At 40.9% G+C, this 21,070-nt stretch overlaps 1 protein-coding gene across 10 annotated transcripts in view; it reads right to left on the reverse strand.

The window, feature by feature from the left end:
- Positions 1 to 21,070, reverse strand: part of add3a (adducin 3 (gamma) a) — a 246,688-nt gene that overhangs the window by 54,295 nt on the left and 171,323 nt on the right. For all 10 annotated transcript variants that reach the window (XM_063071246.1, XM_063071242.1, XM_063071248.1 and 7 more), the window contains 3 exons: positions 16,520 to 16,669; positions 16,293 to 16,436; positions 8,912 to 9,010 (listed from right to left, as the gene is read on the reverse strand). In XM_063071246.1, the coding sequence (XP_062927316.1) occupies positions 8,912 to 9,010; positions 16,293 to 16,436; positions 16,520 to 16,669 (393 nt within the window). The remainder of the gene's footprint in view (positions 1 to 8,911; positions 9,011 to 16,292; positions 16,437 to 16,519; positions 16,670 to 21,070) is intronic.

Raw genomic sequence — 21,070 nt, forward strand, 5'->3', positions numbered from 1 at the left:
ACGAAAAGTAGAAGGTCCCAGAACAGATCCTTGTGGGACACCACTAGTCACAATCCTCCAATCTGAATGTACTCCCTCCACCACCACCCTCTGCCTTCTGCAGGCAAGCCAATTCTGAATCCACCTGGTCAAACTTCCCTGGATCCCATGCCTTCTGACTTTCTGAATAAGCCTACCATGTGGAACCTTGTCAAATGCCTTACTAAAATCCACATAGATCACATCCACTGCACTACCGTCATCTATATGCCTGGTCACCTCCTCAAAGAACTCTATCAGGCTTGTTAGACACGATCTGCCCTTCACAAAGCCATGCTGACTGTCCCTGATCAGACCATGATTCTCTAAATGCCCACAGATCCTATCTCTAAGAATCCTTCCAATAGCTTTCCCATCACAGATGTAAGGCTCACTGGTCTATAATTACCTGGACTATCCCTACTACCTTTTTTGAACAAGGGGACAACATTCGCCTCCCTCCAATCCTCCGGTACCATTCCCATGGACAACGAGGACATAAAGATCCTAGCCAGAGGCTCAGCAATCTCTTCCCTCGCCTCGTGGAGCAGCCTGGGGAATATTCCGTCAGGCCCTGGGGACTTATCCGTCCTAATGTATTTTAACAACTCCAACACCTCCTCTCCCTTAATATCAACATGCTCCAGAACATCAACCTCACTCATATCGTCCTCACCATCACCAAGTTCCCTTTCATTGGTGAATAACAAAGTGAAGTATTCACTGAGGACCTCACTCACTTCCACAGCCTCCAGGTACATCTTCCCACCTTTATCTCTAATCGGTCCTACCTTCACTCCTGTCATCCTTTTTTTCTTCACATAATTGAAGAATGCCTTCAACACACAACACACAATCTAGAATAGCTGATGCCCTAGTGGCCTCAACCACAAGCTGCTCTGAAAAGCCATCCCGTAGGCATTTTACAAATTTTCCCTCTTGGGATCCAGCATCAACCTCATATTCCCCAATCTACCTGCATATTGAAATTCCCCATGACTATTGTAATATCACCCTTTTGGCATGCATTTTCTATCTCCTGTTTTTATTTGTAGACCACATTTTTACCTTTGCAGTTTCTTCACTACCAACAAAGATTCTACACTTTCCAATCCTATGTCACTTCTTTCGAATGATTTGATTTCATTTTTTACCAACAGAGCCACTCCACCCCCTCAGCCTACCTGCCTGTCCTTTTGAATCCTTGTATGTTAAGCTCCCAGCTACAGTATAATTTTCTTTCAGCCATGATTCAGTGATGCCCACATCATACTTGCCAATCTGTAACTGTGCTACAAGTTCATCACTTTCGTCCAAGCTTCTGCTCGAGTTAATTAACTTGACTACATTCCAAACGCCATTTGTTAATGCAATAAACTTCACTGATTTGGTAATTATTCAATACTATACAACAATCAAACACTGTTATTAAAACAGACTATTTCTCTTTATAGGCACTTAATGAAGATAGGTTATTCTACTGCCCTCACAGTGTTTGTGTGCAAAGCTAGGCAGGGAGTTAAACACCTTTTCAAAATATCTGAGCAGGAAACTTTCTTTGGTTTTTAATGCGAAAACTTTATGAAACTGCAAAAGGTAAAGCATGTATTAGATTTAATATAGAATCGTTGTGCACTTAAATGTACCAACATTATTGATTACTCTCACAATCAGTGTTGAACAAGGCAATACACACATGCAATATTTTATACCTATGCCGTGGATAGAACAAACTTGTGGCATAACAATAGCTTGGTAGTGAGGTACAACCAACAATGCACTTCCTTCAAAGTACATCTGTTAAACATTTACCTATATTAAGAAAGCTTGAGGCTCACAGAGTATTGCTGTTTCAATGGAAAATAAAAAAAGTGGACAGAGATTGATATCTTTCTACCCCATGTTTGCTCCAAGTTGAAATCCGAATTAACCTGCACAGGAAATAATGTAGACAAATCACTTATGAAAAGGATGTCATGTTTGTACAAAGTGTACTGCATACAAATGAACAGTGGCTCTGGACAGAACGCTCCCTATCTCCCTATCTGCTCTGTGCTGAGAGATTGCTTAAAAATGTGTCAATCACTGCTAAGGCTGTCTTTGACTACTCCTACAATCTTCTCTTTCATGTAGATACTACTCTCATAGGGTCTGAATGCCCATCCTCCTGGACATTAGGTTAAAGTGCGATGAGCATCATGGAAGCAAACTTCACCCACTGTGACTCACCTAGGTCCAGTCATTGGCCATAATGTGCATCATGCCGACTACCGTGCTGTCCACATACCTTTACTGCCTGATGGTGCCTCTGCTAAGCAACACAAGTATCTTAACAGAAGAGTTGGGGGGTGGGGGGTGGGGAATTATGTCAGCTATGTCCTGAAGTGAACAGCTTCAGCAGTTGCGATTTCATCCCCGCTGTTGGGTCACAGTCTATGAGAGTTGGCAGGCGTAAGCATACCTCCCCTCCTACTGACTCCATGACAAATCCATCAGCTCTGCTGTCAGTAACTTCTGATGTTCCCAGAACATGTCTTTAGAATGCATGGGAAGTAGCTACAACTGAAGGATGCTCAATTGATTCCCGCCGTGCTCTGCTGCTGGTATGCTGAATCAACAGCTCAAGCTGCTGCCCTGAATTTACAGCTGTATCTGGGTCTACTTCTTCTGGTGTCAATAGTTATTGGCTCAGTTCCCTGTAGGCCACTGGTGTTTGCTGCACTGAGTGCCCATCTGTATACTGCAATATATTGTTACTGCTTCTCCAGTTCCCTTGCTACTCTCACTGGACTCTCCACATGACAGTCTTGCCCACATTTGGATTATCTCTGCCTCAGGGCTTCTCTTTCCAGACCCAGCATCTCATTCAAACCGTTGTCCAAAGGTGATTTATCTTCACAGCTGGGACAGCAAGAGAGGGCTGAGCAGTTAGTCTGCAGTTGAAAGGTGAGTTAGTAATGCACTTGGTGTGCTGCTCAGCCCTGCTCTGCTCTTGAGTAGTGAGTGCCCCCATGTTTGCAGGTGGGTTGACTTTGGGCACTTCTTACTTTGTACCTTAGGTGAGGGTTCATCTTCCTTTGGAGTTGAATATGAAGCAGATTCATCTGAAGCTTTTTCAATTAGCATTTCAACTTTTGTGCTTAGCATACACTGCTTTTATTCTTGCCCCTTCAACTTTGGCACAGACTTGTGTTGCAGCTATGCTAAGTGTGGTTCTGCTGGAACATCGTGAAGATGCAATTGAGGTGCCACATTCTGACCTGATTTCCAGGGCTTGGTGATTGACACTGCTGGGTTGGAAGCTGATATTGTAGCGTACAGCATTTAGATGCATCTCCAATCCATGGCAAAGTCTTTTCACTCTACTGCTAGGTAGGAAGTTAAACATCTTCAAAAGACACCAGAAAGCCAGAAGCTTTTTTCAGGGTTTTTAATAAGAAAGCATTGTGAAAAGATAATGCTGTTTTAAGGACAAAAAAAAAGAATGGAGGGAGATGCACGTCTTTCTAGTGCTTGCTCCAAGTCAAAATCCAAATTAATCCATGCAGGAAGTTATGTACAAAGCAGCTTATGAACAGGAAGTGATGTTTGTACAAAATGAACTGCATACAAAGTAAACAGCTCCTCTAGAGGCAGAACAGTTATATTTGTGATACTTATGAATAATTTCTAGGAGTGAGATTAATTTGAAGGGCAATTTCTTCTGGCCGAAGTTTTATTGTAATGTAATTAATGATTTGCATAAAACCCTTAATACACACTCCAAATTTTGAAACACATGAATCATTCTCAAGTATCATTTCATAACTGATAGTTTAATCTAGGGGGAGATCCTTGTTTATGAAAAGCAATCCTTTGACCATTGATGGTGAGGTGCTGGTAATTCAATTACATGTACACTTCTTATCAGGGCATTCAGCTTACAGCATCATTTGCACCAGAAAGGAATGAAGACTTTGATTTTACTCCATTTGTTTTCCAAGTATCAAAGTTGGAAAAAGCAATTCAACGTTTAAGCATGTGAACAGATAATTCTTCGCCCTTGAAGTATAAAGCAGTAAAGGATTCCACCTGCAATATTAGTACAGATTATGTTGTGGGAGTAGGCTATGGACTGTTATGCTTTGTAACTTCAAAACATTAAATTAATTCAAAGGAAGATGCGAGAGTCTGGGAATGCAGGTTTAACTTTGTGTTTACTTCAAGTGAAGTGCGCACGGATCACGTGGTAGGGTCATGGCGTATGCAATTCACGTGTTTATACATATAACCCATAATGAATTATTCTAAATGAATAATAATACTTAATCAATGACCTATTTACAAGATTGCTCAAATATTAAATATTAAATGCACAACACTCTTCCCTGCTTAGCTATAAACTCCAACTCGATAAAGAAATACCTATCAACCATATACACTGTACATTATACAGTACAACTATTATCTACAGGCATTCACAGCATAGTAAATCTTAAATTGTCCCATTCAGACCAAAAGATTTCGTCACTGTGGAGTCTTTCTTAGTCTTGTGGGATAACATTTTTTCCTGACAAGACAAACCCTTCTGCTTGGCAGTTGGGACTTGTGACTGTGAAATGATCTCATGTTCTGGGCCTTCTCTGTGATGGTTGTAAGAGTTGACTCAGACTGCAGAAAGTGGTTCTGACAACTCTGAACACCTTTCTTTCCCTTTTCTCTCTCTGCATCTACTTCAAAACCTCTTTTTCTTTCTCATTCATTCTTTCCATCTCTTCCCTCCTTTTCCTTCTAGTTTGTGGAGGCCCATTTAGTTCATTTAGTATTCTGGTAGCAATCCTTCAATGTCTTTTTTTTTACAATCTGATCTCTCCTCTTGGTTTCCTTATCCACATCATCTGATGAACCCTCTATTTTTGTATCTCCAGTGACTCCTTTCTTTTTTGGCCTTCCATTCATCCAGCTGGCTTTGGTCTTTGAATCTACTTTTACAAGCAGCTTTTTGTCTCCCACTTTAAGTTTATGCAATAACCTTAATGCATACAGAGTAGATTCTGTTTTTTTATACTCTCAAAAACAAAATGTGTGCGACTTCCCTGAAGCTCCTTGAACTCTCATCCAGCTTAAAAGTAACCCATATTTTGCAAGTAACTGCCTGATTAACATATCAAGAGCTTTCTCAGATGCGTTTGTTACTTCCACACTTCCTCTGAGCAGCATGGCCCTTCTTCGGTTCAATATGCTCTCCAACCAGAGGCACAGAGGTTGACGCCAACATCTGTTCGTCCTCTGTTGGGCAACAGTGCATGGTGTTCGACAAAGACAGTTGTGGCATCATTCAGTACCTTTCTTAATTCACTTTCAGTTGGCTTCATTACAGAGAATGTGGCATGCATATGGATCTCCAGTCAAGTTGTAGTCTCAGCCACACACATCCTCATAATGCTGGTCCTCCTGTCTTTACTAATACAAGCTCAGTATTGGTTGTTGTATTTTGCTGTCATGAATGTCAGCCCCACAGGAGTTATCTTTTCTCCAGTACAAGTTCTTAGTTCTTAACAGGTTTCGGTTTAGTATCTTTGAAATACTTCAAACTCACTTTGTGGCATGACTGAAACTGCTGAACTAGTGTCCAGTTCCATTTTAGTTAATTTCCCTTTTGGTATAAGCCATATTGCTTTTCTATTGCCGGTTTTCACACTGCAAATCTCAAGGCTACACAGTCCTGTGTACTCTCATCATTATCAGATTATTCATCAATTGTGTGAAGATTAGTGCTGTTTTTGACTTTACAGTATATTTTTCTCTTCCCTGTGCAGACCATTTATTTTTGCCGCCTGCCATGCTCTTTCCATGTGCTCTACTTGGTTGCATTTCTGCAAGTTTCACACTTAACCTGGCATTTGTTTAGTGAATGTGTGCCCCTGCCACAATGGTAACAAGGCCGGGTTTTGTTTAGACTTTGCAATTTTGTTCACGCTCACTTTCATTCCTGACTGCAACTCAATTGTATCTTTGTCTGTGGTTTCCATTGAAACAGTAATTTCAACTGCTCTTTAAAATGTTCTTGTGAATGCTTTCTTTGTAAGATTCCACAAACTAAATGATCTCTTAGTGTACCATTACTGAACTGACAATGCTCAAATAATCTCTTCAATTTAGCCACATACACTAAAATAGAATTTGCGTCCTTTTGAATCCACTTATGAAACCTAAAGTGTTCCAAGTGCTCCTGCATAAATTTGACAACATCAGCAAATCTCATTTCTACTGCCTTGGTTGAAGCAACTAAACTTTGAAGCAAGCCAACGGCCTTTAAATCCAATGAACTCAAAGAAAGAGGTACCCATTTCTTATCGGCTATTTCATTTGTTTCAAAGTATTGTTGAATTAGCTTAATATACATGATCCAGTTACCTATTGTGTAATCAAAAGTGTCCATCTTTTTGATGCAAACAACAGGAATTCTGCAGATGCTGGAAATTCAAGCAACACACATCAAAGTTGCTGGTGAACGCAGCAGGCCAGGCAGCATCTGTAGGAAGAGGTGCAGTCGACGTTTCAGGCCGAGACCCTTCGTCAGGGGTCCTGACCAAGGGTCTCGGCCTGAAACATCGACTGCACCTCTTCCTACAGATGCTGCCTGGCCTGCTGCGTTCACCAGCAACTTTGATCTTTTTGATGCACCCAGTCATTTCTGTTTTTATGATCATCCAGTACTCGCTCTTTATGAACCTCTGAATTTTTCTGTTTTCTGACTTTTCTTTAAAAAAAAATCTTGATCCTGCCTTCCCTTCCGAATGACATGTGCTATGCTTCTTTTAAAAAAACTCGACCCATCTCTGCATGTACTGGCTGTTTTTAAACTCACCGTTCCTGGCTGCACTTTTCTTTGAAGTTGAACATTTTGCTGTGCTTCAACAGCCATCTTGGGTTTGTTTTAAAAATACCCCATCACCAATGTTATGTCTTGTAACTTGTAAACATTAAACTAATTCAAAGGAGTGCAGAAATGAGAGTCTAACTTTATGTTTACTTCAAGTGAGATGTGCATGTATCATGTGATCGTGTGGTGATGTATGCAAATCAGATATACATATAATCCATAATGAAGTATTTTAAACGAACAAGAATGCTTGATCAACATACTTACAAGATTACTTAAATACTACCTAAATATTAAATACACAGCTTGGCCCTTTCCTAGTCTGGTCAACCAATATATAGAAGAATGATTAATCATAAGATATGGCATTGATAGCAATAGGTGGAGTTTTACATTACTGAAATTAGCTGTAAAAGTGCTGGGGGTGTTGGGCTTCGAGATCACGGAATTGAATGCGCTTGAGAAGACAGGATTGAGGTACAAATGGTGCCAGGCAGCAATATAAACACTCAAATGTTCTTGGCAATGAAATGTAATAATCACACCTCAAGGCAACATAGTATCAAGTTCATTCTGCTCAACCAGTCTCCAAAGAATGGAATTAATGCACTGGAACTGGCAATCAAAGCCTCTAGGTTATTTTTGCTCTATCACTAAACCACTGGACATGTTTGTGATCCCTCTCAGCCTTGGCTGAAATAAGTGTGGACTAGCTTTCATACACAGAACGTGTGGCTTTAGTTCAATATAGCACAACACAGTGTTACATATCCACTGTAGCCTGAGAACTCTTCAAATTGGGTTAAAGAAATAAATCATGGACTTGCCACCCGCAATTGTATTGAATTGCAAAAAAATATTGGCCATTCATCCCATGTAATTTCTCCCAGTGGGAACTTATGGATAGAAGCCAGCTTCATCCCACAACCTTGTAAATACAATAACAGTGGGTGCCAAAACATGCCCCACCCAGAAAAAAACAAAAACCTGAAAATGGCTTTACTGGTGTCAAGCTATTAAAATCTATTAATATTCTGATTGAAAATGTAATAACAAATACATATTATAAATATGAAAATTAAAATATCTAACAATTGGCGTAGTTCCTCATGATTATTCTCTGCTGAAAAGAATATAGTTTCCCTCTACCAGGTCCAACAAGATACAGGTCCTCCCACTTTAACTGCCAGGAAACTGCTGCGACATTGTGCTCCCACATTGGACCCACAACCAAGAAATTAATTGTTGCTTTTCCTCATGATATGCCACTGAAAACAGATTTTCCACTGTGGTGAAACAATCACTTCTGGGCCATTTCACATCACTCTACAAATTGGACTAGATTTCACCTGATGGAACCTATCCTCGTGCAATCCAAATAATTTCTACACGTTACATATCCGGAAATAATTTCATAGCAGAACTTTGCTGAAATTGTTTAAAATGTTACTAACAGTGGCCATCGGGGCCCTCACAACATATTAATGCATTGGGATTGCTGTGAAGGCACTCTCTTACCTACCTTTAATTCACTGAGTCTTCCTCCTTACACATAAATAACACACCTTGCTTCTGTCTCAGAATCGTAACATCAAGTTAGCCAAACTCCCAATCCACCTGACACATACCCTATCCATCCCTATTGTTGAAGCCTTTCTGTTCGTCCTTAGCCCACTCCAATCTTCCAGCACTGTCAAGGCCTCTTCTATTACCTTCCCAACTTCAGATGCCATTCTGATTGAGTCGACTGGCTCCATACCCAAAGCCTTCTGTGAATCCTTCAATCCTCTTGACCTGCCTAAACCCCTCTGAATATCCCACACCTAACTTCCTACTGTCACTTTGATCCTCCTACACCTCACAAAGCTTACTTTTTTCACTGCTCCTTCCACTTTACCCTTCCAACCAGATCTGATCACCACTTGCAGGACATAATCGTTGTAAATTACAGAAATGAATAGAAGAGTAATTGTACTAATGTCTCATCATCCACATAAACATGTAGGTATATATATTTTTTAAGATTACCTGGATCTCACAGGCTAATTGAACAACGTAGATGTAGTGAAAAGCTTCCTCTATGGTCTCACCAAGTGCGATCACACCATGGTTTCTAAGAACCAATATCTGAAAGTAAAACAGTGATTAAAAATGGCAACAACCAAAGAAACATATAGCTGCAATTTAACTTGGTAATCAAAATAAAATAACAGCTTGTCTCTCTCACCCACCCCCAGTTTTCATTGTTTTTTTTTAATCCTTTACATTTATTACTTTCTAAAATTATGGATTTCTTATTGAGAGGACGCCAATCTTCACCGTCCAATTCATCAAAATAATGACTGTTCTTAAATACTCATACTTTGCAGGAATTGGGGAGTAGAGGGAGGAAATCAAGTTCAGAATACTCTCATCGAGGAATTCAAAATGTTCAGGTCAGGACATGACCTGTTGTCCTTGTGCTGGCTCTTTCAAAGTCCTGTTCAATTTAGTCTCAAAGTCTAGCCTTTTCTTCAGACAATCATGGTAAAGTACAGGTCTATTTTGAAAGTTTCTAGAATTTGATAAATCAGGTGGTACATTTCACATCTAAATCATGCAAAATCATGTTCTGCTCAAGACCCTCAGCTCTTCTTTGGAAGAACCCAATCAACCTCCAACATTTTCTTTCTCATTAAACAAATCCTGTAACTTAAGCAACACACACAAAATGCTGGAGGAGCTCAGCATCTGCGTATTTTCTCGTGTTTATCCTTTAACTTAAATCAAATCAAAGATATGACTGTGAGGCCCCACATTCTCAAGTGAAGACTGCCTCTGGGGAAGATGTGGTACAATCCTATTTTCCTGTTTTACTTAGATCCTCTCCCTTCCCTCTTTTTCCAGTGCATCAATGCTGCTGCTGCTTCCTGTTTTCACAAAGAAATTGAAAGCTCTGACCTTCACTGCCAACTTTCACTCTACTCTGAAATTCCAACTGGTCCCACAGTTACATCTCTTCCCCTTGTCAACTTCTCATGGATAAGTTATTCAACAGATTCCAACAACCATCTTTAACACATCACCTGCCATTGTTTTCTGCATGTAGTCTATTCATTTTCCCAGTTTCTCAAACTCCATCATCTCTAATAAAAGCATCTTCCATACCAGACCTTTTAAGATGTCCCATTTTTCTCAACCAAGTTTCTTTTCTACCTTAGTTAGAACAGTTATCATTTGCAAGTATTCTAATTTCTACACTCCTCCCACTTCTTTCATCCCCTATTCTCAGTTTATAATACTGTCACCAGACAAACATTAGCTCCGTCCTTCCCACTCCTTTCAACATTCGGCAGGAACGTTTGCTTTCGTGAAACTCTGATGCATTCCTCCATCATCAACACCCGCTCCTCTTCCCATGCAAGTACAAGAGATGATCACTTGCCCCTTAACCTGAAAACCTGAAATTAAAAAAAAGTACAGGAAATAGCTACCAGGTCAGACAGCATCTGTGGAAAGAGAAACAGCTGATGTTTCTGGTTGAAGACGTTGAAAATACTGTCTGACCTGCTTCTAGAGATGTAGAAACTGCATTTAGCACTCACCATGTGGTTTCTACATCAGAGAAGATAAATACAGATTAAACGACTGCTCAGCAACATACCTTCATTCATTCTGATGGGTGACCTTAGCTTCCAGTTGTCCGCCAGTTTGATTTTCCATCTGAGACTGACCTTTTGCTCTTTGACCTCATATACTGAACTTCACTGCAATATTACAAGTTCAAGAAACAGAGTCTCTTCTTTTTACTTGGCACATTGCAGTTCTCAGGTCCTAATATTGAATTATTTCAGATAACTAGTTTTTCCAGTTGATATCAGAACCAGTCAGGTCTGATGAAAGGTCACCAACATGAAGTTTTAACTGCTTCTCTTTCAACAAATGCTGTCTGACCTCAAATATTTGCAGCATCCTGATTTTATTTCACAGTTTCTGCATCTGCAGTACTTTATTTCTCTACTTTACATCTCAATTTCAGGAGTACTTTCAGAAAACACCTTTTCTCTCCTCCTTTCTCTTTTTGTTTGGCGCTGACTGTTTAGATTTCTTCCAGACAGATCATCTGCCTTTAACAAGCTTCCATCATCTTCACTAAACCAGCACCAACCACCTGTCATTCAATCTCTTACCTTGACTCTATTACAGGCATTGCTATTGTTCTCCTTACACAACATCCACCACCTCGCCCGCCTTCCATCTAACATAAAGGTCAACCACTTTTTGCATTGCCTCAATTTCTTTCTATACAGAATTTGATTTAAATTTACAGCATTTTCTATTTTCAATTTATCTATCCAATCTCCTGAACTTCCATTCCTCATTATTGTTATTACACCATGCACCTTCTGAAATTGTACACGAGTATCTATTTATTTTTCAGGATCTGGATGAGACTGGCAAGGCCAATATTTATAGGTCATCCTAATTGCCCTTGGGAGAAAGTGATGTTGAGTCATTTTTCTTGGAGCTCAATGAAAGTAGACCTAAAGAGCTGCTGGACAAGGAGTTCTAGGATTTAGACGAAGTGATAAACTAGCAGTGTATTTGAAAATGAGGATGGTTTAGGAGAACCTGCAGATGGTGATGCTTCCATGCCCTGCTATCTTTGCCCCGGATGAAGGACCTAAGAGGTCCTGTTTGAACAACTTAGCTGAGTAACTACACATTTTGTAGACTCACTGTGTTAGCAATGAAGGATATGAATGGATGCATGGTCAATCAATCAAGCTGGTTATCTTGTCCTGGACAGCATTAAATCTCATCATGGAATCTGTACTCATCCAGGCAAGTGGACAGTATTCCATCATGCTCTTGACCTGTCTGTTGTAGAAGGGTGTGTGTTATGTCAGGAGTTGAGTCACCTCACACAAAATATTCAGCTTCTGATGTGCCCCTGTACCCATTGCAGTTCAAGTAGCAAGTCCGGTTCAGTTGCTGGTTGATGATGATCCTCACCACCCAGTATGCTGACAGTAGGAGACTCAGTGATGCCATTATCATTAAAAGTCAAGGACAGAAAGTTAGACTATCAGATTAGATTAGATTAGATTGGATTCAACTTTACTGTCATTGTGCCGAGAACAGATACAAAGCCAATGAAATGCATTTAGCATCTGACCAGAAATACAAAGAATAGTGTTATTATCTCATTAGAGATGATCACTGCAGCACAATATTCCAACTAGCGGGGACTTAATGCAACTTCCTTGGTTTTGCATTCAGAACTTCAGTTGTAAAGCCAGATATTTAATAAGCTTCCTTACCTGTTAAAGGTTCTAGTGCTTTCCTGACATGTATGACGAATAAACTCTTTTTGGGATTCCAGTCGGGTACAGGTATCGATTATAACTGATGTTTTGATGACAAACTCTCCCATCTTCTTCAGGGATGATGCCGGGGCAAGTCTAGTCTGGTGATATTTATACCCCTGTATTCCGTGCCTCCTGATTGGTTAATTCTCACTCAATCAGGTTTCTCCTCTCCCACCTCATTTACAATTTAATTCTAGTTCTTCCTTCAAGCAAGACCTTCATCTTCATTAAAATTCTTTTCCTTTAGTTTTATTTCAATGGCTTCCTTTACGAGGCAGTCCCAAAAGTCATTGGCGCAGCACAGTAGTTTTGTGCCGAAGTTAATCCTATTACCTTTGCAAGTGCAGTGTTCAGCTACTACCGATTTCCTCGGGTAATCCAAACAGATGCACCTCCGCACAGGCATCAATCACATAATGCATCATCCCAATATCAAGCAATAGTGGAATACAATAGGTACTCGCGTCCATTCAGAGAAACTTCAGTTTCCTGTACAACTGATCGTCCAAGTCTACTTACAAGTTGCCAAATCTCCTCCTGAATTCAGGTTTACAATCTTGTTAAGTACTGGTAAGCTTGAGGGCAGCAGAGCAGTGTCGTGGTTAGTGCTTTGCTTTACAGTGCCAGCAGCACGATCAGGGTTCAATTCCTGCCGCTGTCCGTAAGGAGTTTGTACGTTCTTCCTGTGACTTCGAGGGTTTCCTGCCTGATTCCAGTTCGTACGGTTAAGGCTAGTGAGTTGTGGACATGGTATGATGTGATGGCAGGAGAAGTGTGTGACACTTGTGGACTGTCTAGAGCAATCCTCACTGATCTGATTTGATTTGCTACAAATAACAAATTTCAGTGTAAATTGCACGTACAGTGCATCAAAACAAAAAACTGTTCTTTCATTCTTCTCCACGTTACGGATGCCCATACTGACATCAACCATACCTTAAGACCAGAATATTCAGGTGACCTGTGCTGCATTTCTCAACGACTTGTCAACTGTTAGAAATTTTCCTATGACAATGGATTTGCATGCACAAAATATTGGGCAATACTGCATGACTCTAGGCTCACATCTGTGTCTGCAGTAACATTTTTGTAAATTATAAAATATTTCTGCATTCAAAAATAAACCCTGTATACAGACAAATGTATTTTTCCATGTAGATGAAGCATATGATAGGCCCCACTAGCTGCGGGATAATAGCCATTTTAAACTTAAAAAATTAAGTCACTTCAACAAACACCCTGCCCTAAAAATTTCCAAATCAGCAATAGGGCCCCTTGATTATTTTACTACAATCCAATGATTGGAAACAAAAGTAACACCCTTTTTGCCAGGGGAAAAAACAAGTCATCGCAAACCAGATGTCTTGTTATCAGTATCACTCAGCTGCTTGAAGGATTGGTCTTTTGATTTTAATGAAACTGGAGAGACAATACTTAGGTGCACACACTAATAAATGGAGCTACTCTCCAGCTGCCCATCATTCATGCCCATATTAAATTACGAGGAGCAAAACTGAAGCCAATTTAATAATACATTAAAAACCTATTTGGAATTTAAATGCATTTTCCAATTTATTTTACATCGTAGGGAACTGAACAAAATGATAAAATGATTTGTGACTGGGTTATTTCTATAAAGGGATATCTGGACTTTCCAAGATTAATCAATATTGATTAACAATGTCCTTTACAAATTATCACATTCCAAGACGACAAAGATGATCTCCCACATCAGAGGGTGTTGCAACACTGTAAAGATCCCGTGACTGTTATTTCACTCTGTTCATGAAATAATATCACTGATCATATTTCACAAGTTGTGCTGTATCTTGCACATGCAAAACATTTACTCAAAAGGAACACATACGGAAATAGTTCTATATTGACAGCATTCTTTGAATTCTTAAATTCTTTCTGTTCAGTACAAGTCTACAAGATAATTCAACACAATCTCACAGTGGAGTATAGTTCAAAAGGGTCAACTAGGCCCCATGGTATTCAGTACCAAAATTGAACAGTTTCAAATAACTAAATTTTCTGCACCACAGTTTGAAAGATAATTCCAAAAGTGGTGCCTCTGTTATCACAATTACCCTCCTCTCATTACTACAATCAGAGAGTTACTACAGGAGCTCACAAATACATACTCAACATTTTAGGAATAACTTGTTCCCCCCCACCATCAGATTTCTGAATAGACAATAAACCCACAAACACTACCTCACTATGTATGCACGTACTTAATTACTGTGATGTCCGTTTGGTTCATGGTGACATACAAGAAAGCTCGCTTAACTGAACAGCCATTTTTACTGTGACAAGCACAAAAACAGTTCAGGCACTATGACCAGGGGGAGAAAACCCACTTAACTGCATATAGACGGGGAGGTGATTATTACACACCCTGGTTACAGTCAGGGTGACCTACAAACACACATGCAAATAACTGTATAACCCAAGCTACAATGTAAGAATACATGAACTTGAACATCCCACCATAATCCCATGAAAGCATTTTAACACAAGAACAATAAATAGCACTGGTCATTAGGAATGCTTGGGCAGGCTAGTGCATGCCCCCTCCCCCCCCCCCCCCCAGAGCACCACTATGTACTTCTTATTGTACTTTAGAGTACAGTGGATTCTGGTGAATTGCAATACACTGTGATGGTACATTTTGGCCCAATTAATCAGCTGCCCCAATTAACGAAACTTTCAAAGAAATTGTTGAAAAAGACTGAGTAACAAATTATGTATTTGAATGTAGTACAGAACAAATCAGAACACTAACAATACTTTTGCAGTACTATAAAACTATTATGTAGTTCCTAATACTCATCAACGGAGAAATTCATCCGCATCTCTTTTTTTTTTACTGTAAATGAACAAAATCAGCACAGAAAACTAGTGCAGATAATGGATTGCCTTCATACAATGCTGCTGACAATTGTGTTCTCCAAATCTTCATTCTCATTTTAACATTCAAGGTGATTGTCGACACCTTTAAATTCTTCATAGTTTCTAATTTGTTGGAAGTAGCAAAATAATTCCATTTTCGCTCCCGGACATTTCTGGCATCTGGAAGCCTGAATGCTTGAAACCTCAGAGCAAAACAGTTCTGAATTGTCTTCGTGCTTATTGAATGCAACCAGTGAGAAAAATCACTGCCTTTTGAACACAAACACATTCAGTTGATGCTAGTTAAAAACAGATTGCTCCAAGCAGGGTCTGGACGAAGGGTCTCAGACTGAAATGTACCTCTTCCTAGAGATACTGCCTGGCCTGCTGTGTTCCACCAGCATTTTGTGTGTGTTGCTCCAAGCAGTGTTGTGTGTAACAGCCACACAAGTGCACGAGACTGATGTTAGTTAGAAACTCGTTGGCAACAATCTCCTGCCCTAATTAAGCAGCTAGTATCCCAAATAAATGAAGGGAATCCCTCAGATGAGAAAATCTGCAGATGCTGGAAATCCAAGCAACACACACAAAATAGTGGAGGAACTCAGCAGGCCAGGCAGCATCTATGGAAAAGAGTAAACAGTCGACATTTCGGGCTGAGACCCTTCATTGGGAAAGAAGGGTCTTGGACGGGAACATCGACTGTTTACTCTTTTCCATAGGTGCTGCCTGGCCTGCTGAGTTCCTCCAACATTTTGTGTGTTGAAGGGAATCCCAGCTATTTTCTTGATTAGTTTTTGTTTTTTTGTGAAGTGTTGTTCTAAATAAGCAGCTGCCCTGATGAACCAACAGCCCAATTAACTGGAATCCACTCTCTGTTTTATGTATTACACTGTACTGCTACCACAAAACAACAAATTTCATGACAAATGCCAATGATAATTGCTTCTGGCAATTAAGACCAGGCTGAGAAGAGTTCAAAGAATGAATCTGGAATCTTCTCAGTTATTTCTGCATTAATGTTATTCAATGTGTGTGAGAAGGAAAGAATATGGAACAATAGCAAGGGAGGCCAAAGTAACATATACATATAACATAAAAGCCAGAATGATTCATTGCTTGCATCTTTTGAGCACTTATAAGAGGAACTGCAACCTTACCTTACAAGCAGTGCCTAAACACTTCTGCAGCTGAATTCGGTCACACTGTTCATCAAGTGAACCATGATAGTCGTAATATGCAACATCACCTGCAATCAAGGCTTCTTGGGATATTGGCAAGATACCACATTTCATGGTTGAGACCTGTGATTTAATAAAAATGAAGTAACTTTCATTAACTGCATTTGAAAAAACTACAAGGTTTACAAGAAAAATGAAATACTTACAGCAGCGGTGGCTGGTGTGTGTAGATGGATTGCACATCTGATATCAGGGCGTGTTGCATAGATGGCTGCATGTGGGCTGAATGATGCTTGGTTGATTTGCAGATTTGTACTCCCCTGGTCCACTACTTCACCCAGTATATTAACTTTCACCTATTTACATGTGATGGAAAATAACATTGAGGTTAATATTTATAATTCTGGCCATATAAAATTAAGATCAAAGACTGGCTTCTTGTGCTAGGTGCTGCAAACAAGCTACATCTTTTAGAATATTTAAGCAGTTTTTTTGCCTCCAGACTTTTGAACAGCATCCCAAGATTAAAAATAAAAAGTACGAAGTAAATTATTATCAAAGTACACTTATGTCGCCATATACAACCCTGAGATTTATTTTCTTGCAGGCATACACAAAACATAGAATAATAGCCATAACAGAATCAATAAAAGACCACATGAACTTGGGTTTTCAACTAATGTGTCAAAGATAACAAACTGCAAATACAAAGAGAAATAATAATAATAAATAAAAATTGAGAATACAAGATGAAGAGTCCTTGATAGTGGGTGCAGAGGTTGTGGCAACATTTCATTGAGTGAATTTATCCCCATTGGTTCAAGAACCTGATGGTTGAGAGGTAATAATTGTTCCTGAACCTGGTGGTGTGAATCCTAAGGCTCCTGTACCTGCTTCCTGATGGCAGCAGTGAGAAGAGAGCACATCCCAGGCGGTGGGGTCCTTAACGATGGATGCTGCTTTCCCACGACAGTGCTCTATGCAGATATGCTTAGTGATGGGGAGGGCTTTACCCGTGATGGACTGGGTTGTAGGCACTACTTTCTGGAGGATTTTCCATTCAAAGGCACTGGTGTTTCCAGACCAGGCTATGACGCAGCCAACATACTCTCCAACATACATCTATAAAAGTCGATCATGCCGAATCCTTGCACACTCCAAGTAGAGGTGCTGCCGTGCTTCACAATTGCACTTACATGCTGGGCCCAGGACTGGTCCTCCAAAATAATGACACTGAGGAACTTAAAGTTGCTGACTCTCTCCACCTCTGATCCTCTGACGAGCACAGCTCCAATGCCATATTTAAGTTTGCTGATGACTTCACTGTTGCAGACAGAACCAAAGGTGATGAATCAGCATTTGGGAGGGAGGTTGAGTATCTGGCTGAGTGGTCCATAGCAACAACCTCTTACTCATGGAGAAGACAAAGGAATTCATTGTGGACTTCAGGAAGGTGCAAACAAACCAACCCCTCTGCGAATACAGTGAGTTAAATGCACCAAGTTCACATAACCTCCTTGAACAAGGCACCACAGTGCCTCCACTTCCTAAGATTGAGGCAAGCAAGGCTCCCACCCACTATGTTTTACAGGAGCACCGTTGAGTGCATCCTCACAAGCTGCATCTCCATTTATTATGGGAGCAGTTGAGCATCAGACCTGAAGTTCCTACAACAGACTGTGAGAACGGCTGAGAGGATCATAGGGGCCTCCCTACCATCCATCAGGGACATTTATCAGAATCACTGTATACACAGAGTCCTTAGTATTATTAAGGATCGCACCCATCCATCCAGCATTCTCTTTGACTTTCTACCATCAGGCAGGAGATTCTGTTGTATAAAGACAGGAACAGTCTGAATGAGAAACAATTTCTTCCCCCAGGCCATTAGGCTTCTGAACTCCCGGCCACATCATAGCCAATGGGTCACTGGTTAATCTGTTCTATTTAATATTAATGCATTTTAGTTTGATATTTGTGTGATTCATCTGTAGATTTTATCCTTACTTCTTAAGTTATTGTGTGTTGTGTTTTTCACCCTGGTTTGAAGAAATGTTGTCTCGTTCCTATATATATTATATATACTTATGTGGTTAAATCAGCGGTCCCCAACCACTGGGCCGCCGACCGGTACCGGGCCACAAAGCATGTGCTACTGAGCCGCGAGGGAACGATATGATTTGGCGATATGAGTCAGCTTCACCTTTCCTCATTCCCTGTCATGCACAGTTGAACTTGAACGCACGCGTCATCCGTGTCAGCGTGGGAAGGAGATCAACTCCTCGAGCTTGCAAATGACGGCGGGCTGAAAAGTATGTTTGACATAACATCTCTGCCGGCATTCTGGATCAAAGTCAAGGCTGAATATCCTGAGATAGCCACTAAAGCACTGAAAACGCTGCTTCCATTTCCAACATATCTCTGCAATGAATGCAACGAAAACCAAATTGCGGAATAGACTGGACATAAGGAACCCCCTTCGAGTATCGCTGTCTCCCATCACCCCTCAATGGGACAGTTTTGTTGCAGGAAAACAAGCCCAGGGCTCCCACTGATTCAGTGATATTGGTGTGTTGCAATGATTTTATATGTTCATATGGGGAAAATATGTCCTGTGTGTGTATAATATCCAAACGTTACTTAAAATGTTATGATGCTATTGACTTACTTATATAACCATATAAAAATTACAGCACGGAAACAGGCGATCTCGGCCCTTCTAGTCCATGCCGAACTCTTACTCTCACCTAGTCCCACCGACCTACTCTCAGCCCATAACCCTCCATTCCTTTCCTGTCCATATACCTATCCAATTTAACTTTAAATGACAACATTGAACCTGCCTCGACCACTTCTACTGGAAGTTCGTTCAACACTTACTTCAAGCTCCCCTGTCCTCACCTGATAATTGACTTATCGGTATATTCATGCGAGGAAAATATGCGCTGTGCATTTAATATTAAATTTGTTAGATAAACCCTTTTAGAAATGAAATTGAGTGTATTAGCCACTTATCACCTATATTCCGGTCATGATTAACACCCGCCGCCACCCCCCCCCGCTGAACAGAATCGGCAAAAGCGATTTGTAGGGAAAAATCGGCAAGTTCACGCATACGCACTGGTGCCCACGCAAGGCTTCATGGTCATTGTAGTTTTTCTCAGGGTAAACAACGTATTTGACTGCTACTCTTGTCCGTTGGCAACCCTACCCCCTCCCCCTCACCCCCACCCTGGTGGGCCGGTCTGCAAGAATATTGTCAATATTAAACCGGTCCGCAGTGCAAAAAAGGTTGGGGACCCCTGGGTTAAATGACAAAGTTCACTCAACCTGAAGACCAAGGAACAATCTAAACTAAGCAAAATGTACAAGTCAGTCCACAACTTTATTCTATCACCAGAAGCCAAAAGAAATCTCCAGGAAGAATGGGTCAGTTACAAATGCAAAAATGTGTAGTCACTTCAGAAATGAAAAGTTAACACACACAAATTACTGTCAAGATGGCGCAGTGTACGGCAACAACGTTGTGTCCTCCGAATTGGTATTGTAATTTTCTGCTCATCTCTCTACTTCTTTCTGCACTTCTCTTACAAGAAGCTGAAAGTCACATCAGGTATGGTCAATTGACTCTTTTGAACATTGGAAAGACGGCATTCAATCATAACATGGCACCTTAACCATATAACAATTATAGCACGGTAACAGGCCATCTCGGCCCTTCTAGTCCATGCCGAACGCTTACTCTCACCTAGTCCCACCGACCTGCACTCAACGCATAACCCTCCATTCCTTTCCTGTTCATTGGACTATCCAATTTTAATTTAAATGACAGTATTGAACCTGCCTCTACCACTTCTGCTGGAAGCTCGTTCCACACAGCTACCACTTCCACCTTTCTACCACTGGGACCCCTTGCTCACACGAACCATGGGAGGTTCATTACCACACTGGCATTACTGAGGAAACGTCACTGAAGATGAAGAAGAGCAGCTGGTGTCTCGGTTAGGTTAAGACGGTGCGCAAATTGGCCACTGCTGCCTAGCATACTCCTGGCCAACGTACAGTGCCTGGACAACAAGCTGTGAGTCGAGAGCCAGAGTATCCTACCGACGGGAAACAAAGCACTAACATCTTGTGCTTTACCAAAACCTGGTTGTCCGAGGAGATACCAGATCAAGCCATCGAACCCACTGGGTTCTCTATGTTCCGAGCAGACAGGTCTAAAGACCTCTGGGAAAAGTAAAGGTGGGGGAAGGATATTTCATGGTGAACAATGCTTGGTGCAACCCAGGTAGCGCGCACAACATCAGATCCTTTTGCTCCCCGGTAAGGTATAATACCTTATAGTGCTATGTCAACCTTTCTGCCTACCTAGAGAATTCACATATGTTATTATTACAGCTGTGTACAGCCCACCACAAGCCAATACCAACCTGGCTCTTAATGAACTTTGTGAAACCATCAATATCCATGAAACCACACAGCCAGAGGCTGCTCTCATCATCACTGGAGACTTTAACCTAGCATTGCTGACCAGAGCTTATCCGAAGTTCTGCCAACACAGAGGTCAGCACATGGGAAGGAAGCATACCACTGCTAGTCTCCCTTCCGCAACGCCTACAAAGCACTTCTCTGCCCTCCGTTTGGAAAGTCTGACCATGCCTCCATCTTGCTCCTGCATGCCTACAGGCAGAAATTGAAACAGGAAGCAGCCACAGTGTAAACTATCCACTACTGATCCAACCAATCAGACTCAA

Source organism: Mobula hypostoma, chromosome 19, assembly GCF_963921235.1.
Source record: "Mobula hypostoma chromosome 19, sMobHyp1.1, whole genome shotgun sequence".
NCBI lineage: Eukaryota > Metazoa > Chordata > Chondrichthyes > Myliobatiformes > Myliobatidae > Mobula > Mobula hypostoma.